At 33.6% G+C, this 21,417-nt stretch overlaps 2 protein-coding genes across 10 annotated transcripts in view; one reads left to right on the top strand and one right to left on the bottom strand.

Annotated features, from left to right (window-relative positions):
- Positions 1 to 15,569, top strand: part of LOC141447628 (uncharacterized) — a 145,413-nt gene extending 129,844 nt beyond the window's left edge. For all 7 annotated transcript variants that reach the window (XM_074115377.1, XM_074115375.1, XM_074115371.1 and 4 more), the window contains one exon: positions 8,081 to 15,569. In XM_074115377.1, coding sequence (XP_073971478.1) covers positions 8,081 to 8,392 — 312 coding nt within the window. In that variant the 3' untranslated portion in view covers positions 8,393 to 15,569. The remainder of the gene's footprint in view (positions 1 to 8,080) is intronic.
- Positions 15,570 to 16,740: 1,171 nt separating this feature from the next.
- Frl (formin-like protein) overlaps positions 16,741 to 21,417 on the bottom strand; it is a 115,364-nt gene continuing 110,687 nt past the window's right edge. For 2 of the 3 annotated variants that reach the window (XM_074115370.1, XM_074115369.1), the window contains 2 exons: positions 19,299 to 19,578; positions 16,741 to 17,613 (listed from right to left, as the gene is read on the bottom strand). In XM_074115370.1, the coding sequence (XP_073971471.1) occupies positions 19,366 to 19,578 (213 nt within the window). In that variant the 3' untranslated portion in view covers positions 16,741 to 17,613; positions 19,299 to 19,365. Of the gene's footprint in view, positions 17,614 to 19,298; positions 19,579 to 20,941; positions 21,002 to 21,417 lie in introns of all 3 variants that reach the window. The other variant, XM_074115368.1, reaches the window with a different exon arrangement.

Here is a 21,417-nt window from a genome sequence, read left to right as displayed (position 1 = left end):
CCTAGTGGCTGGATATTACCTCTTCACTTCGAACCAAGCCCATTTCCCCAAGAAATTCCTGCATTTATGAAAGTTCTATCTACTTTAATTTTTTTTTCTCCCAATGTATTGTAGTGTTGAAGATGTTCTGGCCCCTCTTATCTTAGATCTTAAAGACGTGGACGGGCGTAACTACCCAGACTTCTTCAAAACAACGTATAGTTGTATAGCTTCGACTTTCAGACCTCTTTTTGCCTGAAGATACAGGAAACAAATCCTACATTAATGACTTGGAGCTATTACAACGTGCTTCTTCATTGGCAGAAGCTCGTCCTACACGTTTTGGAAAAGAATTTGGTCAAATGCTTTAAAATTCATGGGGCTGAAACTGGAAAGATCTTAAGCTTTCCTTCAGGAATATTAACATCTTTTCGTCCCACTGGAATCTCAGCTTAACAACTCTTACTTAAAAACCCCAACATCTCTTCAATGAAGTAGCACTTCTGATTGAGCATTTCATCCGAATCCTTACTCAGCTTCAGATGCGACAGTTGTATCAGACTGGAACACCGAGTTTTGAGCCCTCTACAAATCATTTTTGTGAGATATCTTGTTCAGAAAACTCGGCGCTTGTTTTTATGCGCTAAAATCTTTCCCATGCTCAGGAGACTTCAAAACACCTTTTAATGTAAACAAGAGGTTGGAAATTTAATACGATTCCAGTACCTCTTGCTTGAAGTAGAGATTGATTATCTGAGTTTTATGTTTAGAACTTTATACTTTTGAAGGTCGCTTTCAAGCTTTCTATTATTTAAATTTTCTATTTTATTGTGAGAATACTGAGCAGAAAAGTAGCACTTATTTTTCATTTGACTTTAGATACTTAATTATTTAGCATACTTATGTTTAAATGTCAGCAATTAAATAAATTTAACAGAAAAATCTCACGAAAGTTTTAGCTTTAAAAATTAAAGAGTGTAAAATAAGAAATTCTGCTTTGCTTTTTACATTCACTTAAATAAGAAAGAATAAAACTAAGAGATTCGTTTCGCGAAAAACTCAGCTGGTGGTTCTGCTTAGAGTTTTTACATTTATATACTTTTTAAAATTCGCCTAATTAGGAGTTGGTGTGAAAGTTAAAACTAATTTTGTTAATTTTTATTACCTTCTATTTATTACTGTCTGCTTCAAGTTAGCAAACAGAGATTAAAGAAGTGTGATACTTGATTAGATGGTCTTAGTAGATAAGTTCAGTCTACTTTTTTCCGCAACGTGAAACAAACATGGTCAACTGCAAATACTTAGATTGCGTACTTAACTTTAAAAAGTGATGAAGAATTCACTGGACAAAACTGGAATGATAAAACCAGTAGAAAGTAGAAAAGACTTAATTGCAATCTAATTAGTAAATGGCTTCCTGTCTTACGAGACTCTAAAATTACTAATAAGTAATGTAAATTCTATTCAGTCATTCTCTCTACAGCTTGTTCATTTTGATAATCAAATTAGTTGTTTAAATCCATTTACAATTACTTCTTTTTCACTAGTAGTGCTGGTTAGAATTAAATAATATTTCTGAAATATTCTGCAATGAGAAATAGTGGCGTTTGTTTTTACTTCTCTTAAGATCTAAAGTATAAAGCATCATTCACTACTTTCGATATAATAATTGTATCATTATTACACGGCTGCAGAAATAATAATAATAATAATAATAAATTAATTGATATTAATTAATAAAAGTCTGTACGTTTTCTCTTGTCAGTAAAAAATTATTTTTTACTCGTCTTTCACCTCTTTTATTAATGTATTCACAACTTCGTTTTACAGTGACGCAACAAGCAAATATTGTAAATGTGCAAAAGTTCAGCATAATTTATTCAACTTGCTCGTACTGTAGGATATCATTAACTTATTGCGGGCCAACACTTTGATGAGCTTCCGATAACAGCAGCGATCTTTTAGAGCCTACCATTTCGCCTACCCGTATTATTTTAACTAGTAAAATGTGGGAAATAGTACAGAAGATGAATCATTCAGCTTAAAAAAGGGAGATTCGACACGCATGTGGTCCTGCATTGTCCTGTTGGAGGAGTGCCAGAGAGAGATAACTTTCTGCCAAAACAGGTCGTGCTCTTGCTGAGGACATTAGAGTTGGATCTAATCGCACGATAGCCAGCAGTCAGCTCAGGAGAGCAGCGCCAAATAGTTTCACTCATCCTTTTCTTTAAATCTCTTGAGGTTTGGCTTCATCCAATCCGTAGCTTTTTGTTTCCTTGGATTGTCGTAATAAAAATCACTCTTAAACAACAATGAATCGTAAAAAACGTGCTTCCACAGCTTCTGGGACCAGCTGCTTGCCCGCAGATTACCGTTTGAGTGGCACTGAAAGTTTTCCGATGCGTGATTCCTTTTACTATTGCCAACAGAAGGTAATAAGTCAGAACTAGCAATCGGTCATGGTTTATGTTGGTCCCGTAATAAGTACGTATAACCTCTTCAAGACTTGCAAGACTGCGTTTTATTAATTTTGTTGTCGTCGAAATTTATTTGAGATGAAGATATCTTTTCTCTTTTGAACTGGCCAGCCGTCAGCATCCTTTTTCGCAGCCTTCCTCTATTTCGGATAACAGATACTTTTCTGAGTTAACCCTTCTTACATATTAGTCTCCGCCCTTCAGAAGACCATTTCTTGTGAGTATTTATTTGTGCTGAGATTTTATTAAACATGTCATCCTTGATCATCGCATAATCTGAAAGTAAGAGCTAAAACTAATAAAAAATATTTACTTAACCTTGCTAAGTAAACAGAGTGGAAGTACAGTTGAAGATTAAGAGGTAAAACCAGACAGACTTTTGTTATAGCCTGTTATAGCTTGTCTACTGGGGTAAAGTTTTCTTATTACTTCCTGGCAAGAACTTTTACAATGGAATTAAATGAACTAGCATTCTTTGCAGGCAAAGAAGCATTCCACACTCAGTTTTTTTCAGAAGAACAAAAAATGAAGAACATTTTGGAAATTAATGGAATGCCAATATTTATGGCATGAAGTTTCGTTCCATAGATTCAACGGAGTGTAATGTTTCTTAAAGAGTGAAATTTCAGCTCGATTTTCTCAAATTATTCATGAGCTCGGCATGTACATTTCTATTTCCAAATTTCCCATACTGAACTAAATATAAATTTTCTGTGAGTTCACTTCTGGACTTGTTGAGCAATGCTGAAGACCCTTTCATTGCAATGATGAACAATGCTTGAAGTGCTGGTAAAGCAGCCATTCCTCAATACATTTGCCCTAGGTTTGAACAAACATGGAAACACGTTTGTGTTTTCTATCAACAAATTACAAAATTAGGACATTTCTTCTCCCACGGCATTCTTACATTACAATGCACTACCTCAAAAGTATCTAAAGTTAACGAGAGTTTCCAAAGAATTATTAAGCACTCATTTCTAGATTTTAGAACTTAGAAGCAGCACTGGTTCGCTCCCCCACCGCAACTTTCTGTCGCTTTCCAAAAAGTTTTTTCTTGTCTTACATCTTTTAATGAGATACTGAAATTTGAATGAGACATTTAAAGTCCACTCAAACTGGACGATAACTTAATTCCGATTGAAATGTACCGTTATTGCGGAATTTCATTCTAGCTAGTTTTGACCCATGTCCATCTCTTATTAAACAAGAACTAGTATCTATTACCAATTCAAGCTCTTATTGCCATTCTGCTTTTTAGTCACAAAATGAAAATAAATAAAACACGACAACTAAAACTTATTCTTTCATAACCATTTAGGTTTATGGAATGCTTTTGTGTTTACAGCAAAGATTTTTCTGCGCCGTTAATCATAAAATAAATGGCAGTATAAAACTCATTGTGATTCCCTAGAATTTCATTGTTACGAAACCTGGTTTCAGTTTGGAAAATAAGTAAATACAAATAATGAGAAAACTTATTTATTTGTTCGTATGTATTTGTTTGGCCAGTTAACAAAGTGGGTGGATATTTGGATCTGGTTCGCTTATTAAGCTGTTTGAGTGGGTGACTAGCTGTAAGATATTTTGGTGTAGTTAGTTAGATGCGGAAGGACGGTCTGTATTAAATAAAATGTTGTTGGTGCCAGACATCAAGCTGCTGCGTGCTGTTCTCCAGCCCACCACAAAGACCCCAACACCATCCGAGAGACTGTAACTGCAGGTTCGCACTTCTCCATCGAGCCGACGCCTAATTGCTCCTTCCGTAAGAGTTATTAACGCAAAAGCAGAAACTGAAGCAAAAATCTAAAAATTGTATTATCAAACAAAAACAAACTTAATTATACATGCAAATCGTATTGAACTTGAATTTTTTTGTTATTGTTTTTGTTTTTCTCTTTTTACTGTTCATTTTGTTTCACATTCATCGACAATCATCTCCTCACCCTAGTTGGTGTAATTTACACTTCATTAAACACCGCATATGATCATTTCCTGCTTTTTAATATGAATTATTTATCAGTAAACTCTTCTCAAATAGATGTTCTTTGGAATCATCATAAGCTTTCAATGCATTATGATGATTCAGCAGTATGTAGCCACTTCTTCCGGGTGCTTGGCATCCTTGCTGATATGCTAGCCGAACGAACTGCCTGGTGTTGGCGTTACTTCCAGCTTTTCGCAACACATTCACTCTTGCACAATTGATGCTTAAATTGTGTAAATAATTTGAAACGCCTAGTAGGTTTAACATTATGGTTCAGGAACCAAGCCCCTTCAGGCTATTACTGCGTTACAATTGTTGCCCATACCTTAATTCCCCGAAAGTAGAAATCAAAGGAAGTGTGTTCAAGGGGTCTAGCAGGAGTTTCTGCTACATTCTATTCAGGAAAGTTTTGCAATATCATTCTGTCATGAACATGATACCTGTTGAAAATACATGTTCAGCTTAGAAAAAGTTACAGTATGTCCAGGATTCCCTTAATTTCAAATTAATTTTAAACGGGTCAAAATTAAATTATGTCGGCAATCTATCTAATTAAGGATTTTTAAGATATATTGGAAGGAAGTTAAATACATCTTGCGAAGCGTTCGAAGTACTTGTGAGGTATTCTTACGAAGTAACCAGGCGCAAAAAAGGAGCCTTAGTGAGTCAGTTATAGGCAAGCCGTCAAGTAGATCTTTACCAGTTATCTCTCACCCGTAAGTTCCTAAAACTAGCAGACTAGAAACATAATTACTTTTCTTCCTGAACTAGAGATCTGCAAGTCACTTGAGGAGTTGGCTTTTATAGGTAATCTAAGGATCATGTGTGATGGAATTAAGTTACAAGTGTTGCAACAGTCAATGCAGACCTTACAAATATATCGGCTTATAGTCACCCAATGAGATACAAGGGTGAAAAAGTAGAGCTAGCATTTCTTTTTGTGTTGATTCAATGTTCTTATTATTTGTAGTTATGAGACCCTATGTTGTTTCGCAAGATGAAAGAATCCGTCCTAGACACAGCTGATTTACAAACATAAATAACATATTTAGTTTTCCTTAAAGGAAATGATCATATTCAAATTATTCATTTGGAAAGAGTAGATAATCCCACCACTCAAAAGAGCAGATTCAAATATATATATAAATATTCCATTTTTCTTAAAGGAATGTGCACCTTCTAGAGAGAAACTGCAGGTAGACATTAGCGCCTCGTTAATTCTTCCCATTCCCTTTCTTGACTTTCCTCATCTTCCTACGTAATCTTAAAACCACAATCCAACTTCACGTAGAATCAACTTCCACGTAGAATCAACCAATCATATCAACACGCCCAGTTTTAGCAGCTAGTAAACCCTTAACTAGCTTTAGACATTATAAAAATAAAAATAAAGGAAAAAGAAATTTTTCTAGACCAATAATTGCTCACAAATGTTTGTGACACAACGTCTGAGTTGAGTAATTAATAAAATTCGAAGCCACTAGCATGCGCAAATATAGATATATATTACATTAATGCAATACATCAACAAGTGTTTCTACAAAATATTTTTCTAGATAAGTTTTGATTTTTTAGATAATTGCTGCTAAATTTCTTTAAAATTTTTTTAGATATATCTCTAGAGCATGAAGGTAGATCTCATTGACAGTTGAACTAACGTAGAGTAGAAAGCGCAGACTGAAGATAGTAGAATTATAAAAATTGTTGTAGAAGCATTTGTTTTTTGTTTTATAGAAAGTACTATGTAGAATATTTTGATGTAAATGAAGTTCTAAATTTACAGCACCAGTGCACCACACAACCTCACTTCAGTAAAGCGTTTTAGGTAAATCTTTATTTTCTGAATTGAAAATCAGATCATTATTCCAGCTATAATTTTGTGCTGCTGAGAAAATAAGATAGAGAATCTCTTCAGATAGCCAGGCCCTTCGGTTAGCACGACGTTCCAAGTAAATTCAAGGCTAGTGTGAACTGTTGGATATCCTCTAAAATTGATTGTTAAAAGAAAGATATTTCCCGTCTGGGAGCCGATCAGGATACATGATAATGATTCTACAGAATCTGTACTCTTTTGAGCGAGGCTAAATTTCTAAAAAGCTTCCTCTCAACAAGTCAGAAGCAGGCGAAGAAGTTGATGCAGATGATATGACACTTCCTGCCTTTTAATACAAATAGTGATCCGTCTAAGTAAGACCAAGTCCTGCTGATAGGTGAAAGATAAATACTATTTTCTTCTTCAAGAGCTGGCCGGCGCTCTATCTTGATCTCGGCCACTGAAATTTCCACTTCCTTCGTCGGTCAATCTCATTCATGTGGGGTGGTCCTCAATTTATAGGTTACACTTACAAAATGAGAAAGTTACCTGTTAGAACGTGCTCTGCTCACAGTCCAGACTGTGCTCTAATATGAACAGTTTGAACTTTACGGTCCCTGCAATTTTCTCTTTCAGTTTTTTAATAACTTATCACAAAAGTAGCAGGAGTTTGCGGACTGGTGAATACAGAAGTGTAAAGTTCTTCTTCTTTAAAGCAAGTGACAATAACAGCCCAAAGTAGATTCTTAGAGTCTGGTTTGATCCGTTTTAAAAATCGGACACTGAGTAAATTATTGCCGAAACGAAGGAAAATAAAGATTTACCATGATGGATCAGCAATTTTGAATTTTGGTTTCTTTGTTGTGCTCAAATTTCACCGTGTATAGAACTTAAAATTTAAAAATCACAGATGCATTAAGTAAAAATAAAAACACAAAGTTATGCAACTAGTGATAATATAATGAAAGCAAAAAATTATTTGATTCCTAGAATTTATTATAGTAGTTGCAGACAAAATATGAATGCGATGTTAATTATGCAGAGAAGGAGCAAAGTTGAAAAGTTACATGCTGTGCCACGGTACTTAGCGCTTCAATTTAAAGTTCTGGTCGACCTTGGAACTTTGGACGGATTGTTTTACTTTAGGGCCCAAAACTAGGAGTTCATAAACTTTGAATAAGTTATTAATTTTGCAAAATTCATTTGTAATTGAATGGAATTTCATTACAAAAACAATGAAGTTGAATGTTTTGGTCAAAGAATTTTTTTTTTTTTTTTGGGGTGGCTCTCTTTAAAGATAATATGTCTCTGCAATAATTGCGCATTAATATTAAGACTAGAAATCATAGCGTCAGAATGCAGTTACTGCTTTCTTACTCACCCTCAACTGTGAAAATATGAGTCTCTTAACTTTGAATTTTTGAACTTTCAAACTTGGAAGTATTATCTAGAATATTTAGAAGCCGCCAACAATGTTTAGTAATTTGGAAAACTGAAGAGTATTAGAATGGCACTATGGAGGGAACGAAGCTACTCCAGAGGGTTATCAGACAAGGCGGTTCTTCTCTCAGTTAGGGCTGTCAAGTGCTGGTAACGCCTGCAAACTAATCTCTTGTTGGACACGAGGGGAGGGGTAAAATTTCTTTTCGGTGCTTCTGCAAATTCAAAATCTGAAGAGAAAGTAATGCAGCAGTTTGCTGCGCTATGCTATGATTTCTACGAGACTTTTTGATTATTTTTAGGTTAGATGAAATTACATTAATTAAACCTTTCTGTAAACCAAAATTAATAATTTTCCTTTGCATTTTTTTCTTTGTGTTACCACAGCGACAACTGTCAAGAGTGCCGGATGATTGGTTAAACGGAAGCCGTCGTTTGTTGGGTGGCCGCTCTAGAACCAATTCAGCCGTCTACATAGAGCCAACACGTTCAGAACTCACCGAGCCGCTATTTGAACGCGGTTGCCAAGGCAACAAGAGTAAAAGTGCTGATCATCTGCCAAACGCTGAACTGAACCTACCAACTATCAATCTGAAATGTTTCCGCGACGATCCGTTGCTGATGAACGAAGAAACGACATCATCGTTGCCACAATCGCAACCACCAATCACCTTGTCTCCGCCGCCCGCTCCCCTATAGAGACATTGTTTATACTAATTTTGAAAAAATATACTCTTAATTAGCGTAAATAGACCTTTAAGAAATACCTCCTAAATAACTTTGAAAACAAACCATCTCCAATAATTTTGTGCAAATAGACGAGGACTGTGTTGGAAACATGCGCCATATATCGTGGTTGAGCTGGCTATTCACTAATAAGATAAGAAAAGTAGCGTGACATCTGATCACATTATACATCTACTCTCCCAAGAATTATAGTAATACGTCAATTTGTAATAACTCCCACCATTTTGAATCTACATACATTTTGGATTTTTCTTACGCGCATGCTTTCAGCTCACTTCTATTTGCATGAACAAAACTTAAATCTTCTATTTAAAGAAAACTAATTTTTTCGGGACTATTTTCTGACTATTTCCGTTTCTGAGTGTGCATATGTGTAAATATTATAAATGGAAAATTCCTGAAGGAAATATTAACTGAAGTACTTCTGCAAATTGTGTAAAAAAGAATTTATAAAAGAAATATTTTCAAAATTGTAAAACAGAACAGCTGGTATGTGATACAGGGGAACAAAAGAGAGTATAAAAAACCTTAATCACATTATTTTTCTTTTGTTTTTATACTTAAAATATTTGTGTAATTACCTTTATTTTCTCTTTTATTTATTTTTTGTATCATGTAAGAAAGGATGGGAAACTATTTAGAGATTCCTGTCTTTTCTTTTTTTAATAGGTATAAAAAAAAAATTCTTTGGAGGAAAACTATCAATGCGTCTGACTCTTATACAGGGTGACCAGAGTTATATGCTCCACGCACTTTTTTTTTAAACGGCGGGAAATTTCGAAAAAACAAAAAACATGTATTTAATCATTTTTAGTCTAGTTTATTTTCAGTGATTGACCCATTTTTTAAACCCCAATATCCCGAGATCCAACTTTTTTTTCAAATGGAACGGTATATTTTTATAGTATTTGAGCTCCTAAAAAAAAAAAATTCAAATCGTTTATGTTTTTCAAAAGTTATGGGAATTTAAAATATGAAAAACAAATTTCAGTTTAATGTCGAAATTACCTTATTTTTTTTCTCTCTGTAGAAGTATGGGGCCGATTAGTTGATTTCCTAAAACTCCACACCAAACGTTTGTAGAAAAAACAACCTGAACGTCGAATAGTCTGCCTAGATCTTGATTTCGCCTCCATAAGTGCTGCTACAAGCAAAGCGTGGGAGTCCAGTGTTTTGGCTTGCCTATCCGTTGATTGTGCCCAGTTTATACAGATTCTTTAAAAAAAAATAACGCAATTTTGACAATAAACTGTTTGTTTTTCATATTTTAAATTACCATAACTTTTGAAACACCTAACCGATTTCAAAAATGTTTATTTTGTTTTTTTTAGGAGCTCAAATACTATAAAAATATGCCAAAAAAAAATATAACGTTCCATTTGAAAAACAAAAGTTGGATGCTGTATCTCGAGATACAGTGGTTTAAAAAAATGGGTGAATCACTAAAAATAAACTAGACTAAAAATGATTAAATAAGTGTTTTTTATTTTTTCGAAATTTCCCGCCGTTTAAAAAAGAAGTGGGTGGAGCATATAACTCTAGTCACCCTGTATAAAATAAATAAAATCTAACGAAACAAAATTGAGCATATAGCATATAGTTTATATAAGTATGTATATTTATAAACTTCCTCAAAAAAACCATTAAAGAAAAAAAACCTACGTGCTAAATTTTGTTTCGTTAGATTTTGAAGAGTTAACATCGTTGAAACAAAATCTTGGGGAAATTGAGTTCACTCAGATAGGAACAGATGTGTTTATATAAGAATTACTTTTCTTTTGAGAGCAACTTTTAAAAAATCTCCTAAACAATTTGAAGAAACTAAGAATGAATGTGTGGAGAAGCTGTGGTTTGTAAGAGGTTAAAAAAAAAAATTGTTTTTGGTGACTAGTTTTCTAAAACCAATTTACCGCATACAAGTGCAGCTAAGATAAGTGATTTAGAATTACGTTCTCTATAAGTTCAAGCCTTTTTCATTTATTTCAAAAGCTGTGGGTTTTGCCAACTTTTTGAAAAGCGCATTTCACTAATTCTCTGGAATTACTATTCGAGAACGCTGAGAACACGTAGAAGAGGATTAAAGGTTAGTCCAAGCGCAGCAGCCTTTTCTTACAGAGACTCCAATAGATTTCTACTCGTATACTTTGTAAATTTATTTATTAGGAAAACTAATAAACATTTTTGACATATTTACCAGTAATTTAGGTTTTAGTCGTCGATTGGTTGGCTGTCCCAATTATTAATTAAATAATTGCAGTAAACCACCTATTAATGTTTCATATATTTTAGTGAATTAGAATACCACAATACCCCATTTCAAATTGTGTTCTAAAGGTCAGTTTTAATTTTTGAGGAAAGTTTTACTGCGACAAAATAGGAGAATTGGCTGCCTTCAGCTGCATTTTTTGGGTTAAGCGATCAGGTTCTTCAAAAAGGCTCAGAATTGAAGATGAAGCCAGAGAGCATTGCTTTGAATAATTCCTCTTTCAGAGGGAATAAGTCATTCTAGCACCACTTTAAGCTACTAGATTTACTCAACAGAATCTTTGACTCGCAGCACTTCTAAACAAGCTGGGCTGTCAAAGTGAGGAATCCGCAATTTCTCTGGCATGATGGAAGAAAATCCGTGCAAAGTTTGGCGGAAATGTCCAGACAAGTCTTAGCTGACCTCAACCCTTAGAATTTGCTTCAGAGTAGTGCTGATTTATCTTCTCACTCTTTCTGAACTCTTGGTGGCCAATAGCTAAAATGGTTCTGCTTCCCTTAAAAAGGTTGCTTTCCATATAAAATCAACTTTCTCAGTCAATTCCGATACGAACAGACTATGTCAAAATTAAATTAGGGTATTCTAATTTAGGGTACTCTTGAAAAAAATACTAACATCATCAGGCTCCATACTTGACCTTTAAAAGCAACTTTTGGCTAAGGTTACAGTTTCCAGATTCCTATTTCCAGTTTCCTGCCTCCAGGTTGGATACCCGTCCCAAATGCTTGAATTTCCGCTTAAGGAATGTCTTAAGACTCCTAGAGTCAACATCTTAGCCTAAACTTTCCAGCTTTCATCAGAGAAGCTCTCAAAATGTTTTATTTTTTTCGTACTTTTCAATAGACCAGGTATAATTAGCAAAAAATATCAATAGAATCATCTATCATATACCACTTACAGAATGCTCAGTAGTGGCTTTACTCTACCAAAGTTTAATTACGCCTTTCCGAATTCTCCGTTTCAACCAATAGTTTTTTGAGGTGTACGATTTAATAGTGAGTCTTGCATAAGTGTAGGAAATGGAGGGTACAGTTTTTGACTTCTTCGCTTCCACAGTTGTTCGACGTAGAAGACGCAAAAGACTTCTATTGAAGAAGTAATTTAATCATTTATACTATTGCGTCCAGAGCGCACGGATATCCACTTTAATGAAGAGAACAGCAATTACCCTTTCTTTCAATTAGTCAGTCATAATATATGAATAAAAATTCAGCCCATCTCATTAAAAGCATCGGTTGTTTAGCTTAAATTGTAATTATAATGAATTCTCTGAATTGTAATCGATATTCATTAATTAAGAAGAGAATCCAATGCAATAAATAATTATTAAACGTTTTATGTTATGCACCAATCATGTTTAATTCGTACAAATTTCTAGATGAATTATTAAATTAAAACTACAGTTACATTCAATCATACCTTAATCAATTCTCAATTTCTCCAATATTTTCTGTGTACGAAATAGTTTTAGTTTAAAGTTATATTTAATTATAGCAATGTAATAAGTTTAACTATTACTTTGAAATTGAAATTTTTTCTTAGGTTTTATTTTTCTTCTTTTTGTTAACGTAATCCTTAAAATAGCGTCATTATTATGCTGAAAATCTAAAAAATTCAATGCGAGTAGTGATGAACCGTTTTTTAAAAAGATTATATCTGAAAAAATTATAGCGAATAACACTGCTGACACACAACTATGTTGACACGAGCTGTCGTCACCAATGTCTCCCCGTGGGGGTTCATCAAATTGGCGAATAGACTAGTTCCCTGTCTTTCACAGGTGGAGTGGCGGAGTAGTATATTCCAGCAAGTTGGCCAGCATACCCATGTCCTAGGGAACTGATGATTGGTAATCTGAATACTTCCTTCTGCCATCCGCATTGTATCTTGTCCTTAGAATGAACTTATTGTGTGAATACGTGGCAGCCACTCTCATGTTAAATACAACCTATGATTCCCGAAATAGAAATACAACTCGGCGTGAAACTGCGGTCACCCGTTACTTTCTTGGCACTTTGGCTAACGTATATTTAATTCGAACCACATGTAGTTCCCTGCTCAGAACTGAAGTATTTTAAAATGTTATTCGTAAGCTTTCTTGGAAACTGAATATCGTTGTCCGATTCTGAAACCTGGGCGCTTCCTTTTTTTAGAAACTTGAATGCGTTTGTGATTAGAATTGGTAATGTACCAGTAGCATTGGGATTGTTTAAAGGATGTGCGAATAATACCAAAAAATCTATCGGAAAACTTCCCAAAAAAATTATTTTCACCCATCAAGTTAATTTGCTAAATCTGAAAATAATAGTGAAATTTGATTTGTATTTTCAGTTGCGAATAATATTTCCAGGGAAAAGATTAGATCAATGGCCAGCGCACTGAATCACCACGGGAGACCACAGGTTCGAACCGAGCCCTTAGATTTTTAAGAGCCTCGTACAGCTCACTGTCTTGTGATGGAGAGTGTTTCTAAAACGAGAAATCACTGTCCAGAAGCTTGCAATGGACGGAAAATGGGCGCCAATGATCTCATATTGAAAACATTTATTTTGAATATTGTATATTCTGTTAAACTTCCTCAACTCAGACAAATTTATCTGTCAGCTTTGGCTCGCGTCTAACTCTAATTTTTAATGTAACGAACTGAACAGTTCGAAAAACTCTTTTTAAAAAAAATCTAAGGACCATTAAATTTATTTCTTATCTTCAATTTCATTTTTGTTCCAACTGTTTCAAAGCATAGCTAAAGAGTGTAAATTAAAAAGAAAAACTCCCCTAACTAATACTTGGAAATACCTTAAGAAGATAAAAGTAAGTCAACAAAATAACTGAAAAGAAAAAACATTCATCCCGAATTAAAAGAATATTTTTCTTTAATTAAATAATTGTACAAAATAAATTCATATAAATGAATGAATCTTTTTTAAACAAAGAAAAATTGTCTTAGTCATTAGTTTAGTAAATTAAAATGAAATTTAGATTACTTTTTAAAACATTAATTAAACTATTTTAAAAATTTATCAAATGCTGAAGATCACTGAAAGTATTTTTTTTGAGTTAAAAAAACTAAATTAGCAGTTTGACTGCTGAAGTTTATTTGCATTAAACTCTACAAAACAAAATGTAATAATACTAAAATAAAATAACGAACAAATTATAAACAAATATCGTTTACAAAGCATGATTAGGGATATTGACGTGGGTTTCTGCAGAGGAGGTGCTCTTTATAAAATGGTCAAAACAGGTGAAAGACGTGGTGGGTGTGTCCTGGGTAATAACTTTTTAAACTTACGTTTCTATTAAGGCGATCGATATTTGAGTTCACATAGCCTCTATTACCAACTTTTGAGGTGCTCGTATTTCATTCCAAGACTAAGTAAGCTCTGTACATAAAAAACAAAGCGAAAATCTTTATCCCATTTTTTCTCTTTATTCGCGCTTTCTAGATTTAATGCGTCTTCTTTATCGATGCTAGGTAAGAAAGACTCTTACAGCACAGCCTCAAATTTGAGATATCTGGGAGGGTTCTAGGGAGGGTACAGTCTCCTCCAGGAACTATTGTAGCTTCCTAGGATCTAAACCTTGCTTGTCTGGTGGCCTCGCACCGGAGTTTTCTCCACTCTAAAGCATTTGCTTGCGCCATCAAATTTTAGGCCCACCTTCTTCAAGTACCCTCTGATTCGGTAGTGCTCTGTAAGTACACCCATCAGCATGAAAACTTATTCTGACACAGTGTGAAGACACTTCACATTTCTTCCAATAACAGATGCCTAAAGAGAGCTAAGCTCAGCAGACTTCCGCTTTCTTCCTAAACCCTCTTGGTGAGAAGTTTCGCCTACCCATCAGAGGGTTCAGACTCCCGTAAGGGGGGATTTGGAACCATGTCTTGCCAAGGCGTCGGAAATCCCATTTTCTTCCACATCGGCACCCAAACATGCTGGATTATTCTATTTCTCTTGACTTGAGATGCCACTGAGTTTCTCCAAAACAGAGCTCAGAATTGAGGATGAAGCTACAAAGTCTTGAGAGAATGGGGAGCATGTCGAGAATAGGTTTGATTGCTTTATTTTTGAGCTATTGGCTCGAATGGAGAACACCAGACCAGGATACAAATGCAGATACTTCCGCTTTCCCTAGTCGTAAATAAGCCACACACTGAACAGCCTAAGAAGGTACTCTAAACAAGAAACTAATTTAGCTATGCACTTCGACGCGGTTTACTAACAGTGCCTATCAAAAAATTCGTTGTACATACATTTATATACTAAAAACTTACCTTATACATACGTATATATATTTATATATATGTAATTAATTAATCATAAAGTTTTCATATATTTTAAATCATTATATAGATATATGTTATAAAAATTAAATTGTATGGATCTGTTTTAACAAAGGCTAAAGCTATTATTACATCATTAGATAACAAATAACTAATGCAACTTTAAATTAACTTTTCCACTCCTGAAAAAACTATTTCCTTTAACTCAGCTGTTTATATGAAATCAATCGTTCAAATATAATATGATTTTTCTTCCGAGCAATTTTTTAATTAAGATTTTATTAATGATTAGAAAACTAAAATTCAAATAAAATATATTTATATGTATAAAAAATAAATGAAATAAGAGAGAACTACATATTAAAGCGAACTTGTGGATGGTAACTAGACTTCCTTTTTTAATGGTTTTTTTAAAAATATTACTGTGGTAATTTTGTTACTTTTCTGACGATAAAAAAAAATATTTTTCTGATTAGTTAAATTTCTTGATTATTTGTATTATACGTTTTCAAATAAATATGATTGTATTAAAAAAGAAAAATGAAATAAGTTTAATAAAACATTCATATTGAATTTCATTTATTCCAGTGGTGGTTGTTTGTAAAGTTACCTTGAAGTTATCCTGCGACTTTGTCAAAGGTAGGATAATAAAGACTTATCCACCTGTTTCTCTTAGAGAGTCTTGGTACAACGATGTGAACCATTTAGTGCTACGATAATCTCTCTTTGTGGGACTACAAAACAACATTTTTTATAAAACCACGACTATTTCAAGTGTTAGTAAAAAACGGAAAAATGCCTTTTATGCTATATGACTAAAATGAAAAGACCAAATAGCAGAATAGGTACCAAAAAAATTACCATCTTATAGAGATTCTAAAACAAATAATCTAAAACTTCTCTTCTTTTCAAATAGTTTCTTGGATCATTAAGCTCACTTATTTAGAATTTTTTAGATTGGTGGCTTCTCAGAACATAGCTCTTATAAAAGGTTGTTTCTATGTTAGAAACAGCCATAAATCATTTTAATAAATACTACTCTGGTTTGGAGAAACCATCAATATTCTGTAAAACTACAAGTTTTAGGTAATAATTTTAATTATTTAAAATGTAATTTTCCAATTACTCGTAACCTGAACATGTTAAAAAGTTATTGATCTTTACCGCTAGCAAGAATTTCCTTAAAAAATTCTTAGTATTTTTAATTTTGACGAAAAATTGAGTTCTTATATCATTCTGTAATAAAGCTTTAGTGTTGATTTAGTCATTGAACATCACTCTTGAAACCACTCTTGTTAATAATGGGAGAGAAAGTTGGTGAAGCTCAAAGTAAATGGACAGGCGCAGATGTGAGCGGCGAGGCTATTCTATCCCCGGGGAATCAGGTAAGAAACATTAGACTAACAAATATGTATCACAAATCATAGATTTAGAGAAAGAAATATAATTTAGTTCATTAAAAAAAAAATATATATATTTATTTATACAAATAAAGCACCATACATAAATTTATAGTACGCTATAATCTTCTTAATTCTCAGGATATTATTAAATAATAAAATTCCATGGGATCTAGCGGTCATTTTCCAACGTTCTGAAACTTACAACAATTTCTAAATAAATATAATTTACAATTTCTCAAAAAATTTACAAATCATAATCTTATGACAAAAAATAAAATAAAGGAAAAGTCAAGTGACAGAAAACTAAATAATACGAGATTTTTAAGGGCCAGTGGTTTTCTTTAAAAAAAAAAAAGAAAAAAAGAAGCTCCCCAGGACTTATTTTTATTAAACTCTTCTTTTCGTAATTCCTCCAAATCATTCATCTACTATACACACAACAATCCTATGTATGTACATATTTAATTGTAAAAAAATTAATGAAATAAAGTATTTAAAAGAGCTTTTTTTATTCTTTCGTTCTTTAATTAATAAGTTTATGTTAACAAAATATATAACACACATACATTTTGTTTATTTTTTATTCCTATGATATAAAAAATGAATGGATTGAATGATTTATATATATACATATATGTGTATAAAATAAATTAAAAAAAAAAATAAGGATTTTTAAAACTCTATCTGCCCATTTCGATTAATACAAACATTTATTTATCGATTTCATGATTATTAATTTTTGTTAAGCCATGGTTCGGAATGTTTAAATATGTACATAAATATTTATTTATTCTTGAATATTCTTTGTACAAAATATAAAGGGGAAAATTTGTTTTTACAAAAATTTACAATTTTATCAACATACAACTTACTTGGTAAATAGAATGTATTTAGTCCATTTTGAAGGAATGTCTTATTATTTTAAACATATAGTTAATTTTTGGTCCGTCAAAAACTGGAGTTCTTAATCGTGTTTACCAACGCGTAGATATTACATTTTAAAATATTAAACAAAATGAGTATTTTTATTTATTTCATTAATTTACATTACTTTTATTATCTCTCCTTTATTGCATTTACAATGTCTTTTTTTGAAATAATAATAAATACAGAAATCTGCCGTATTTTGGTTTTGATGATGTTGGGATGAAAAAGAGCAGGCACGTTGCCCAGTTTAATGCTGGCTTTGTCTATTGTGAAGGTTTTACTGTGAGAATATCTGAAAAATACAACAGAAGAAAAATTATTTTATTACAATTAGCTGATGCAAGAGGATTTAGGCAAGAAATATTCGAGACTAAAACACAATCAACAGAAGTGCATGAGGGAAGGGATTAGCTATGAGGTTAGCATACTGGACTCCCACGCGGAGGTCCCGGGTTCGAATCCAGCAGCTGACCCATTAGATTTTCTCTTCCTAGGAGCTTCTTACAGCTCACTGTCCGGTGATGGACAGTGTTGTCTGTAACGAGAGAACACTGTCCGGAGGCCGGCAGTGCACTGGAAAAAGCTCCGGGCGCTAATGACCTCAGCTGTTGATGCGCAAAAAAAAAAAAAAAAAAAAAAAAAAACAGAAGTGCAGTATGGGATCCCAGAAAGTAGATCACTCTCACGCAATTGTTATATATATAAGCTTCCATCTACGTAGCATAAGAAAACAGAACAACAACAATTGCGCTCTTGAAAATACAAATATTACAAATCTGAAAATGAATTAGCGCGTGAACAACTGAGGTTATTGGCGCCCAGAGCTTTTTTCAGTAGACTGCTGGCTCCGGACTGTGTTCTCTCGTTACAGACCAGTGAGCTGTAAGAAGCTCCTCGGAAGAGAAAATCTAAGGGTCAGCAGCTGAATTCGGGTCCAGGTCCTCCGCATGGGAATCCAATTCGCTAACCGCATAGCTAATCCCTTCCCTACGAAGTTGATGTACTCGAAAAGGAACCTAAGCTTTCAAAATTTCAGTCAAACAAGTAAATTACTACTGCAACGATAATAGAATCCTACGAGTTCCAGGGAATTCCATGAAAACTCTCCAAATTGGCAGGCAACTACCTCGTTCCCGATTTCGGTGAAAACAGGGTTTACTTATTCTTAAATATGCTGGAACTTTTGGCATTATCTGGGAGACTTTCCAATATCCAAATATTTCGAATGCCTAGGTATTATTATTTAAGTTGCCGGGTCAGGGCTTACACCCAGCAAACACATCATTAGCGGCCATTAGAACTCCTATAGTGATTACACTTTTTATTCTATTCGCTACGCCACAATCATTTGGTCCGTACTGCTTTGGAGTGACTAGAGAAAATGAATAAATTTCCGGAACGATATTTCCCGAGAAGTTGGAAAGAGTATCGCTACAGTAAACAGATGAGCCGCCACACACACACACATTTGTAAATTTTACTATTTCATACTTAGGATTCTTAAAAAAAAAACATTTCCGTGGAAACTCAAAATTGAAAATTTACCCGATTCTAATTCTTTTCACCCATCGTAGGTCCCTGGACTTCATTCAGACATTAATCTAATTTCTAGATGTATTTCCTAATTTTAATAAAATTTTATACTCGCGCAGCATAGGTTTTTACATATAACTGAAGGTGATTCGCAGAGAATACTTGATGCTGACAAAGAAATTTTAAAAGAAGTTAATGTTGCAGATGCAGAGAAGGTGCCTTGGGATTCGGAATGGCAGAGCTAGATAGAGTCATAGTTGTTAAAAGAATAGGAGAGAAGATAATGGAGGGAATCATTTAGAAGAATGAAAGTAAAATTAACTTCAAGATGTGCAAACTATATCCCGCGGGACTACCCAACAAAAAGCACTGTTGGAGGGCTTGAACGTAGGTCACATTTAATTCCCATTTTAAACGTTAATAATAAAACTAATTACTACTCACAACAACATCAGCACAATCTTCTTTTCAACTATTTCTTTTAAATAAAATAAACAACTTTATTTTATTGTCACAGTTCTAATTCTTCCAATGTTCTTGAAAGACGATTTGAATCTATTCTTCTGCGTTGAGATCTTCGTACAGCATCTGCTCTCCTATACGGTTCACTACGTAATCCTAACAGTATGTCTTCTAAAGCTCCGTTGTACACTTCATCCTGTTGTAATAATTTCATTTCTTGTACTAAACGACTTCGATTTTTCAGATCATTAATCACAGCTTCCTGAAATTAAAAAACAAAAAAGTAACTAACCATATTTCTCATAAGTACTGAAGAAAGTTATTGTAATTATAGGAAATGTGGGAGTAATTATTACATGCATTACTAATCCACTAAATATGAATACCACCAAGTAATTTAAGCATGTTCAAATTAAAAACTGCCGTTAGATAATTAAATAACCAAACTCAATTGTTTTAAATTGCGCTATTAATTCACTTCCGCTGGATATTCTTAAGCAACCTTAAAAGTATAAATTATGAAAAAGCGCGGATGGCTTGTTTAAAAGTCCAGGAAAAGCTCTTCCGATTACTAAGGTGAAAAAATTAAAGTGTCCGAGTTCTCATTTCTTCGTGACTAATCCAAAGCACTCAGTGTCTAGTGACGGGGATAAAATACCCATCTCGAATGAACGCAATGGAGCGATAATATTACAAGGTGGAAAATACGTAGTATTTCCTGAAGCAACACATTAAAGTTCTAGTTCGCCATGTACCACCCATCCTTGTTTTAACCCCAACAATAGTTTCAAAATGAATTTTCCAGAAAATAAAATCTGGAAAGAACGTCTACCCTAACCACAATTTTCTCGGAACAATTAGGGGGAAAAAAACGCTGATAACACATTTTCAACAAATTTGCATTTTCTGTTTCACATTGAAGAGATGTTAGTGAACCACAGGTGATGAGACCGTACTCTATACTAGAGTGGCACTTTAGTGGGAACCTACGGCTCCCCGTAACAGTTTTATGAAGCATACTGCAATCAGCGTACAAAATTTAATGAAAACGTTGGGGTCTTTGTGAGAAAAACACCCAAAAACAAAACGTAAATAAAAAATAGAGGATTTTTCCTAGAAGGAAACTGAGGAGAAATTTCAAGGTCTGTACCTCCTGTTTGGAAATATAGCAAATGAAGAAGGGATCGCCAAACTGGTGACAGCAAATGCGCTGTATGACAGAAATGGAGTTGAAGCAAATTCTCTACACCAAACTTATTTGATAACCTCTGGCAGATGAGAGTCCGAAACCAGTCAGAAATAGAAAAAACAAACATCCGTGCACCGACAGATAAAATCATCTAAATTGCGTTGGTCCTTTACGGATTTAAGGATTAGTCTTTATTAATTTCTGAAATCAACCACGCTAGTTAAATTATGAATATGTTCGGAAAAGTAAACGTCTGAACAACGTCAATCAAAATACTGCTGGATTCAATTAGCAATTTGATAGCGCAATTAATTTAACAATTGTATCGCTTTTATATAATATAACAACCTTTATTTACATATATGTACAAACGAGTTTTAAATATTTCCATGCAAAAATTTTCTTTTCTTTTTTGATGGAAAAGTGGTAAATTTACCTGGATTCCTGGGTATACGTTGTCATATTTGTTAGAATCAAGGTGTAAACCTTTCATTATCTAAAAGTGAACAAGAAAAACAAAATCCAAAGAAAAAACAAAGCAAGCAACAAAATGTGTATGGATAAACATGAACAATATTTTGTGATGAAAATATAGAATTTGGCTTAACAAGAAAACACTTTTCCAAATAAACAGAAAATTGCGCACAACTAAAGAATGTATATTTAAAGAATTACAACATTATTATTAGCTTTGGGAAATTTCATATTGAACGAAAAGCATGCAGCCTACAATTTTACTTCATGCAGAGATATTTTGCAGAAATAAATAATCTAAAATCCTTCTGCTTAAAAAAAAACTAATCAGCCTCATACGCAGAAATCCTTTTATTAAAAGTTCAAGCCCTAAACACGGAAATATTTCCAAAACCAGGAAGAAATTTTGATTTCTGTGGCCAACCTACAAGAAATAGT

Source organism: Rhodnius prolixus, unplaced genomic scaffold (genome assembly GCF_049639745.1).
Source record: "Rhodnius prolixus isolate KJV_2025 unplaced genomic scaffold, Rpr scaffold_7, whole genome shotgun sequence".
In the NCBI taxonomy this organism is placed as follows: domain Eukaryota; kingdom Metazoa; phylum Arthropoda; class Insecta; order Hemiptera; family Reduviidae; genus Rhodnius; species Rhodnius prolixus.
This window is presented reverse-complemented; position numbering and strand designations above follow the sequence as displayed.